The sequence below is a fragment of the Coturnix japonica genome, chromosome 3 (assembly GCF_054131305.1).
Source record: "Coturnix japonica strain WE chromosome 3, WE-NBRP24, whole genome shotgun sequence".
NCBI lineage: Eukaryota > Metazoa > Chordata > Aves > Galliformes > Phasianidae > Coturnix > Coturnix japonica.
In genome coordinates this window covers 15012000-15021929 of record NC_140665.1, presented here as the reverse complement: position 1 = coordinate 15021929, position 9930 = coordinate 15012000, and the positions used below count along the sequence as shown (strand labels likewise).

General features: G+C 46.9%; 1 protein-coding gene across 10 annotated transcripts in view; it reads right to left on the bottom strand.

Annotated features, from left to right (window-relative positions):
* Positions 1-470: 470 nt before the first annotated feature.
* Positions 471-9930, bottom strand: part of PAK5 (p21 (RAC1) activated kinase 5) — a 143762-nt gene continuing 134302 nt past the window's right edge. For all 10 annotated transcript variants that reach the window (XM_085541091.1, XM_085541085.1, XM_085541084.1 and 7 more), the window contains 4 exons: positions 8823-8949; positions 5382-5507; positions 3314-3448; positions 471-2682 (listed from right to left, as the gene is read on the bottom strand). In XM_085541091.1, coding sequence (XP_085397217.1) covers positions 2527-2682; positions 3314-3448; positions 5382-5507; positions 8823-8949 — 544 coding nt within the window. In that variant the 3' untranslated portion in view covers positions 471-2526. The remainder of the gene's footprint in view (positions 2683-3313; positions 3449-5381; positions 5508-8822; positions 8950-9930) is intronic.

Sequence of the window (9930 nt, the reverse complement as noted above, 5' to 3'; positions counted from 1 at the left end):
TACACCCCTCACATTTCTCTTGCTTTAGGCGGCAGGGATACCGTGGTGACTTCTGCCACAGGGAAGGTTTGTTTTGTGCAAGGAGAAACTGAAAGGGAAGCAGCTGTGGGGAGTAGGGGGTTTTCTTGGCTTGGTCAGCAAGGCCGCCTCCGGGACAGGAGGGGCTCTGAGGGAAGAAACAATCTGTATCCTAAGTCAAGGAGTCCTGCAAAGAGTGAGGAGCCGTATCTGTGTCACTACTGCACAGCACAAGCCTTTGTGTTTTCCTCCTTAAAGCAATTCAAAAATGATGTCGGGAGCCATACCTGAGTGTTATGCGTCTTCCAACTTGCAGTCCTTCAGGTTACATTAAATATATTTGCACATACGTACAAAAACCTTTTTCTGGTTACAGGCTTGGCCAAGCAGTCTGTGATGTTGTGCACAACTTAGAAAATACACACGAGACACAGGAAACAAACACACTGAAATAAAATTAAGTATTAATTTATTGAACTCACATGTGCATTGTCCCACCAGTAGCTGATGGTCACAAAAGAAAACCCAACCTTTGAACCAGACAAAACTTTCAGTGAACTCAACGAGCGCTGTCTGAAGTATCTAATGATAAGAAAGTAGCAGAAAATTCTCCACTTGAACAGTCTAATGCTGAATATTAAAGAGGAAAACCCACCAACCCCATTTTTTATTCAAAGATGGTTTAAAAAAGTTTGACTTAGTCTGCTATAACAGTTTCACCTGTGTGCCACTGCCTCCACCGGTGCAGCCTTTATTTTCCTGAGTTGTCAAGACTACAAAATACAAACACTTTAAAAACCCCATAGGTGCCCCTGTTCTCTCAGCTGGGTTCCTGCAGGTCTGGACCAGCAGAGTGTTTGTGGCAGGGCAGAGAGGGGGCTCAGCTAAATGCGCTTCCTTGTAAGGTGCAAACAGGGTTAAGAAGAGAAGGGAAGGCAGAGGGGGGTGAGACAAGAATATCTACTTGATGTTCCAGTTCCTATTTCTCTCCCCTTCTCTGTTTGTTTGCTTCTTTTAATTGCTACTCCCCCTTCAACTGTCACTTAACTTTTAAGGGCTGTACTGAAAAAGCTTCTGTCCTATTGGCAAATCTTTTGACTGGGAGGAAGATATTCAAGAAACAGCTCCTGCCAGACTTACGTGTTTGGTTGCAGTTTGCTCCAATAAATAACAATATATGCACTATGACACTTTGTGATAAGAAATAAGCTAATCCTGTTGTCGTAAAACTGGCTTTTCATATCATTAAAATGAGGTCAGTAAGAAAAAAGTAACTGGAAAAACATGGCTTTTGTACTATATATAATTAAAACCTAATCATTAATAAATAAAATTTAATTTATCATTGAAATAATTAATTATGAAGCACTTCTAAAAATCGTAAAGGCAAAGCTATAGGCCTACAGTTAACATGCAAGTTCATCCAACAAGTAACACAAAAATGTTCTGTAGTAGTCAACTGTTGTATCAACATTCAAGAAGGTCTAGACAGCAGCACGACTCTATGGCAAACATCTCAGAACGTATCACAATGGTCTCTTCCAAATCTGGAGAACGCCTCCGTCAATTTCCACAGCGCGACATAAAGAATGGGTGTTTCTGCAGTAACAAAACTAACCTGACTTTGCAGCAGCGGGACATGAAGGGACCGGCAGGTTGCTGGATGATCCTTGAGCAAAGGTACATCTGCATTAGTTCCCATCGCTGGAGGAAGGGGGAACTGAGGGCCCCGGTGCCTTCTGGCAGGTGTCAGAAGCTTGGACTGCCAGCAGCCCCCAGAGGGCAAGTGCTCAAAGCAACTGCCCTGAGCAATGGGTGTTCTGCTGGGTGGCACCCGTGGATCTTCAGGCTGCTGTGGCAGCGGGACAAAGCGCTCTGCACCTCAAGGGAAGATCTGCCAAATTTTCTAACTTCCTAAAGGGCTTTTTTCCATATTCAAAAGGGTTAAAAAAAAAGTAGGAAACATTTTTATCTTCTCAAGTTCTTGCTAAGTTACACATCTTACCTCAACTAGCACAATGGTTACATGACAAAGTACTGCAAGTTATCAAAAGTACTGTACAGAAAATTACAAATTCATTTCAAAATACATTACGTTGCTATGACTGAGATTAAAAAAGTGCTTTTTTTCTGTGTCAGAAAAGTGTTTTTCTGAAGTGCCGCAGCCATTACTTGGAACTCCTGGTGTTTTGCTCTGGTTGTGCTATCCTCTAGTCATTTGCTTTCCCCCCTTGTTTGCACCTGGCTCCTTCTGCCTGGATGGCCAAGATGACAACGTGGTGCAGCCACAGTACGTGGCCTCTTGCGTTGGTGGCCAGGATCACCCCTTGGGTTCTTCATAACCCCACCGAGCACCCCTTTGGCTTTTATACACTACGTTATTTCCATGGGGCGGGTTTTCTTACGCAAGGTTTCACTCACCCCTTCCCCTGGTTCCCACACAACCGCAGGGATTCCTGCCCAGCCGTTACCTGGCCCCTGCACCGACCTCCTCCTGAGAAGCTGCGTTCAGCGGTGCCGGTGCTGCCTCATGAGGGGCACGATGCACGAAGGGGCCCCGGCCAGCTTAAGGAATGGGTGTCTCAACAGTTCCTGCGCTGTGGCTCTCTGCGAGGGCTCCCGCACTAGCATCAAGTCCAAGAAGCCCCGGAGGACAGAGGAGACCTGCAACACCATGTTGGCATTAGGAGCAGACAAAGACAAGATTCCCAGCATATGCTGAGTACTTTACATATCACTTTTCTTTTGAAGACAACAGATTCTCTGAGCTTTCCTGAGACAAAGATGCACTGAGCTGAAGGACCATGCATCTTCTCTGTGTCGTTCACGTTGAAAGCACTGTGGTGCAGAACAGCACACAGTACACAGCTTTGTGTGCAACGTGAGAAAAGCAGCAACACCTCACATGAGTGCTGAGGGCTCTGAGGGCTCAGGTCTGACATCATCCAGAAATGCACCCAAGGGACCTAAAGGCACTGGTGACAGACACGGCTGTGCCAGCCTGAACAGAGCAGGGCCTGTGTGCTGCTTTGCTCTGGTCCTCTGGCAGGGCAGGAAGGGTGGGGAGCAGGAGGTTCTGCCCATCCCCCTTCTTGAGCACTTGCTGCAAAAGCAAACTCAGTGCTGGGCACTAATGGGTTTGCTTGCTTCCTGTCCTGCATCAGTCTGACATAGCACCCACTGCTCGAGGTGGCACTTAATGACTCCATTTACCCTTCATGCACAGCAGTGCGTGGCTGTGGCTTTATTACACCTGTGTGTATGCAAGGCCCTCATCAGCCGCGGGAAGCCTGACCTTGTGCATGTCCTTCACGCGGGGTGGTAAGTTATCCCGGATTCGGCGCATGGCCTGCAGCGGTGGCTCATTGAAGTAGGGAGGTTCACCGTCGATCATTTCTATCACCATGATGCCCAGCGACCAGATGTCCACCTGCAATGCACAGTCAGTTCACAAACACCGCTGGTAGCACAGCGTGAGGGAACAGGTTTGGCTTCTGAGGGTCACACAGGGCCCAGAGCAGCACAACAACTGCTGCCAGCAGCCATTTCAAGGCAATAGTTGGGTGAACCACCCCCTTTCTTTTTTTAACCAGCTGATAACACCGAGTGTGCTGAAGAAATGACCCAGCAACAACATGCATATGGTCTGCAGCTGGTCCAGGTGATGGTCACTGAGCACTGCTAAGGCGTGCTTGTAGGACAGGCTGCCTGTACCCTGTGTTGCGGCACTTCAGCTGCACCTCTCTGAACCCACTGACTCTTTTCCCTGCACTGCATTGCTACAGAGAAGTGCAGTGAGTGGAAACACGGCGCAGAACAGCTGCTGTGAAATCAGGTAGTATTTCCCTTGAATACTAACAACTATAGCACCTCCTTCATACCCCTAGGCAAATACAAGCATGCACTTACTACATCCAGGCCCATTTACAGGGATGGCAGGTAGCACATTATATAATCCCTTTGGAAAATGATTCACTCCAGCTTAAAAAAAGAAACTCCAATCCTTTTTTTTTTGTCCCAGTCTGCTTCACAGCTGCTCCAGAACCCCACTGCAATGACACTAACTGCTGTCATTTGCCAACCTAAATACCATCAGGGCCAGGCTATACTTATTCTGCTCCTCTGCCAGCACTATCCTCCAGCTTCATTTTTTTTCCTCCTTTCCCTGCTGGTGGGAAACCTAATGTAGCTCTAAGTTCAAGCACTTTATAATCCCATCAGTGTTATTAATGGGCTAATAATAGGTGATATTATTATCCCTGAAATGTCTCTTATAACACCACACGCTGGGGCAAATGCCAGTGCCTGCAGGGTGCCCTCACTTGCAGGTAGGAGCACATCCTGCCTGGGCCAAACAGAGCCCTTCTGTGCGTTCTGAAGATGCATCATCTCCCATCCCAGGCCTCGGCTGCACAGCTTGTTTCCACTCCTTTGTACACATGTGTGTGTATCTCACATATATCTAGCATATATGTATATAAATGTACACGTATACATGTATATACACACATATATATACACATATATAGCAGTGTTGCTCTATCAAGCAGAAGCTGACTAGGCCAAAGAAAATGCAGCTGTGTCCTGGGCTGGGGACTCAGATGCTGTCTGTGCTGAGACTGGAGTGAGGAGAACTCCCAGGGTGGCAGTGCAGAAGTGCTGAGCCAGGTCCCACCAGCCTGCCCTTTCTGTTCTCAGCTGAAAGACTCTGACAACAACATATGGACTGCCTTTTTTTCAGGGGGCCTGCAGTTCTTTAAACAGTTCTTGTAATGTAGTTAGTTTTTTCTCATTCAACTCAGAGAACTGATTGCAATGAGAATACTACAGAGTATGGCAACTGACCCCACCCAACTGGCTCTTACATTTGGGATCCTAAGGGCCCGTGACTTTGCCTTTGCTAGTACTCCCCTAGAGGCTGGGAAATCCCAGCTTTAACTGGCTGGAAGCTCAGTGGGTCTCTGCCTGCATGGCTGTGAAAGTACCGGTGTGACTTGGCCTTGCGGTGCAGCTGTGCACACTGGCTACTGGTCTGGTACATGGATGTGTATGTGGCTCTATCTGCAGCTCCAGACTAATTGAGAGGTCAACAACAGGCCTTCCGCAGCGTGCAAATGATGCTATTTTTCTTTCACAGAGTACCCTAAGCTAAACTATGTAAAGGAATTACACTCTAAACAGTTATTTGACTACACCTCACAAAGGAAGATGTTAAAAAAGCACACAGTGCCACACTCTAGGGCAAACACAAGTGCTGCTGCTCAGCACAGCTGTGTACAGCATCTCAGCTGTTGTCTTTTCCCCGGGCCCAGTGGGTTTGACTGCAGCACTGTGTGCCACTCTGGGTGCCTCGCAGCTCGTACCTCGGTGCCGTAGGGCATCCGCGATATCACCTCTGGTGCCATCCAGTACGGTGTCCCAACCAGTGACTTCCTCCGTGGCACCTCCTTGGACACCTGGGCACAGAATCCGAAGTCGGACAATTTGATCTAAAAAGCAAAGACAAAGAGAAAGCCCCTCCTGAGTAACCACGTACACACTGATCCAACCAGATACGCTTCCCTCTGGGAGAAGCCCTTGTCTCCTGCTGTAGGAGCTGGGATGGGGCAGCAACACGGTTTTGGAAGTGAGGTTGGAGATGGAGGATGAGCATGGAAAGAGCACGGCTGATTTCACCAAACAGAAGGCAGGAAAGTGGCAGTGCCTGTCAGCAGTGCCTGCTACTCACATCACCTCTCACAGCTCCTTGTCACCCCTCCAGCAAAAGTGCAGAGGTGATCACTGGCCTGTAACTCAGCAGGAAAGCAGAAATCCCGATCTTACAGTATTTATAATTAATCTGTTATTGCAAATACATTAACTCAAAGTTTGCAGTGTACGTATGTTTACTAACATTCAATGCAGTATCTATCTATTGTAAGCAATACGTATCACTCCTAATATTTTATCAGCTTGAGATCTGAATTTGCCAGAGAGTGGACAATCCCATGTTTCTCTTTCCACATAGAGCACCACCTGGCACTCCTAGAAAGCAATACCCCCAACCAACAATTTTTCAAGTGTGCTGTAGTCTGCCCCTCAAAAACCATCATCCGTATGTAGTGTATGTAGAAAGGGGCTTGAGGGAGGCAGGGACAGGTGGAAGACTCCTCCAAAATGGCTGCAAGAGATGAGGGACCTGCATCCAGTGCTGGGAACTTGGGAACTGAGGAAAGCATTGTCCTTGAGTAGCTGTGGCAGTGACCTGAAATAGAAATAATGGGATACACGAGCACTCTGGAGAGCAGCTCCTGCTGCATCATGTGCCTGCTCATACTCAGATGCAGGTGTTCTTTTTTTTTTTTAAACCAACAAAAATGCTGGAAAATTATGACCTTCCTCCTCCCCCACTGCTGTGCAACACCAAGGTGAAAACCCCTCCAAATGGGGCCAAAATCAGCTGGCATGACTTTTGTGGCATCACTGCCTTCCAGAAACCGCTTGCTCCTCAAGGCAGCTGAAGCGTTAGCTTTTCCAAGTACTCTTCTGGAGGCCTAGAATCTATCCCTGGGCTTTTCTTGGAAGCTGCTCCACATGAGGGCAGCCCCTGGCACCGCAAGCTACGCTCCACACAGTGCAATGGCAGCCAGCACCCAGAGCCCATGGGCCATGCAGCCAGCTGCGTGCTGGGGATGTGCTGTGAGCCCAGCTGGCCCCAGCACAAGTCAAGTGGGAAGTTCCATCAATTGCTGCATCGTGTAGAGCAGCAGTTGTTTATTATCAGCTCCGATTTGTTTTCTTTCAGATTCAGTACAGACCCCACTTCCCCCCCCCCCCAATATGGGTATTAATTTTAACAGAATCACAAGCTGATTGTTGGTATTTCTAACACAAAGCCAGCAGCATCAAGTCCTCCACGCTAACCACATTTTCCAGTTTACAGGATGAAGAATGGAAGAAGAAGGGAGTTTTGGAAGCAGAGCCCGGTGTTCTTTTGCAGGAGCACAAGGGGTTTGGCAGATCTATTGCTCGTTCGAGTACATAAAAGAAGACGGTTTTCTAAAAAAAGATAATTACACAACACAGCCATGAAGAAATCTGCAATGCAGATAGATAGTAAGTACCCGAGTAATGAGTATAATGAGGCACTGCACGCAAGGTCTGAAAGCAGTTCAGATGCCATTATTTCAGCGACATGGATCAAAACTGCAACTGAAAAACTCCTACACATGCGCAACTTTCTCCCCCGATAAGATGAACAAGACTGGGCTGTGATGGCTGCAGGAAGAAAATCCCTGTCTCAGTGATGTGAGAATCAAATGTAAAGGTGAGAGAACTGGATCAGGCCTGAGAAGCTTCAAGTTTCACCCCCAGCACTGGAAGATTTGGGTGCTGTTGGTCTCATTCTGACCTGCTCACCACATCCTGCTTTGGGCACATGTGTAACCCCACTGCAGCAACCCTGAAACCCTGCCTACGGGAATCCCTCAGCATGACCAAACTAGTTTTTACTTCAGTTATTTCATGTGGACACAAGATGAGGCTCAAACTAGTGCAGAAATTAGGCTTTTACATGTAGCAGTTATTTGTTCCCCTCCACCCGTGCCTTTGGACACCCTGAGTTTTAGGCACTTCTAATTGCATTCTGTCTCTCTCTCCCCACAGGCGAACACCAGAAAGAACAATGTGGTGATAGCAGTGGCCCATACAAATGCAGGAAAGCAAAGGATGGGTGCTATCAACCACCTCACAAGCGTATCTATGGCAAGAGCTATTCCCACAGGTGAGTGTTTCAGCACTAACATCTGACATTTCCTATTAGTATAGACTGAAGACAGTATCCCAACTAGCTTGGGGAACAGAGTTTACATATAAAATCTTGCTAACTAGAAGATAATAATCTTTTAGTAGTAAAAAGAAAAAAACTTATGCAAGGCATAAAGGTAGGAGTGGGGCAGAACTGAAGGAGGTTCCCCATTACCCAAGCGTAAGGTGGAATGATACAAAGATGGTAACAGATATTCAGAAGGTTATTTATGAGAAAAAAAACTCACCAATATGGATGCCTTTGCTGGGAAATGCTGAGGCAATCTCCATCAGGGAGCAACCTCCAAGAGATGCTGCCTTAGTGGTGGTCAGCCCTTAAATGAGGTCTAGAGGAGGTGGAGTCAAGCTCCACCACTTCCAGGAGCACAGCTCCATTACTCTCACCTGTGCTCCCACAGCTGACCCAACATTTGCCTCAGCTGATTAATCAGAGGTTCAGGCTGTGATTACCAGTTTCCCATACACCCAAGCATCACCCTTGGGCACAGTTTCTTCTGCCAATGCCTCCCATCGGCTGCAATTCTCTGTGGGGACTCTGCATGCAGTACACATATAAACCACTGGTCAGGCCTGTGCTTTTCTGACTCAGTTTTCTAGCAAGACTGAAGCTGTGGTTTCATGGGTCTGGCTCAGAGCCTGCTGTAGAACCCTACCTGGAGCTCAACCTCAGCATACACAACCCTATTTCTTTCATATAATCAATAAACCCCCCAAGGGATAAGGCAACTTTTCCCATTATCTGATAGCATTCTGTCTTACATTGGATTAGGATCAGAGGAATGGAGGGACCAAAATATCCCACTTTCCTCCCAGGTAGGAAGTAGAAAACTAAGTTGCATTTTCCCTTCCTTTATTTACTCTCTTTAGCTCTGCCACTTTTGTCACCCTGGCTGGGCTTTGAGAGGAGGGCAGTGGTGTCAGTGCCAGATCTCATCAATCCCTAAGGCAGACCCCTTGTGTGCCAGACAGAGATGGCAGGAGAAATGCTCAGCGCTCACCCGCCCATCGCTTGTGAGGAGGATGGAGTCACTTTTGATGTCGCGGTGGATGACACCCTGGTTGTGCAGGTAGGACAGAGCTCTCAGGACAGACAGGCAGACGGTCGCTATCTGCTCCTCATTCATCCTGAAACAGCAAAATGGAAAAACACACTGAGCATGAAGGAAGAAAGCAGGGAAGGGGAGCTGGAGTGGACAGGCCCAGGTTCCTGTTCACACCAGTACACAAATTATTTCTGTCAAGAAAGGGAGATGACAGGTGAGGAATAACTCTACAACAAGGTTGGGGCAAGTCTCCCTGTAGCATTAAAAGAGCAGAGTTTATTATGTGATACAGTGTACTAGAGTGAGCCTGTTTCCCTATGGGAAATAATGGAAATGCCTTATTTACAGTACACTTCCTGCTTGTGAAGGAGAATAAATGACTACTGGAATGGAATCAGGCATGGAATGAATATAAGAAACATTAATTGTGCGGACAGAACATCAGGCCTTGGGCCTAACTTTAAGAGCTTTACCCTTGCCTTTATGATTATTGTAACAAATTGAAGGTATGTCAGTAGAAGAAAATATACAGCAAGAGAATTATCAAGTCCTCATTTCTGTGCATATGTGCAAAGCCCCGTCATGGCAAAAGCTGCTGCTGCAGCATGACAGCGATGGACAGGACAGGTCATGCACCACAGCTGGGCATCCCCAGCTTCATCACCACACCAGCAGAAGCCCTGAGGAATTTCTGCTTTAACTTTGTGATGCTACTTGCAGTATTTCAGCAAAATCTTTAAGAGAAAGGTCAGGCAATGTAAAAAACCCAGAAGATTAAGGAATGACTATTCTGAGCTAAAAAACAGATGACAGCTCTTAAGAAGTGGGTGTCCTGGGAACATCTGTTTGCTGCTAAACTCCTGTCAGAAATACCTCTGATGGAGCTTCTAATGTTTTGGGGAGCAGTAGTTAATACATGGCTTACAATATCACACTTTATTTTAGCATATCAGCTAAGGCAATGCTTAAAATACCATGAACTTTTTTTTGGTAGGATCTATGAGGATCACTAAGCTGTGAGTGAAGACAAATGTTCGTGTCTAATTTTCTTCTTGCTTTTTGT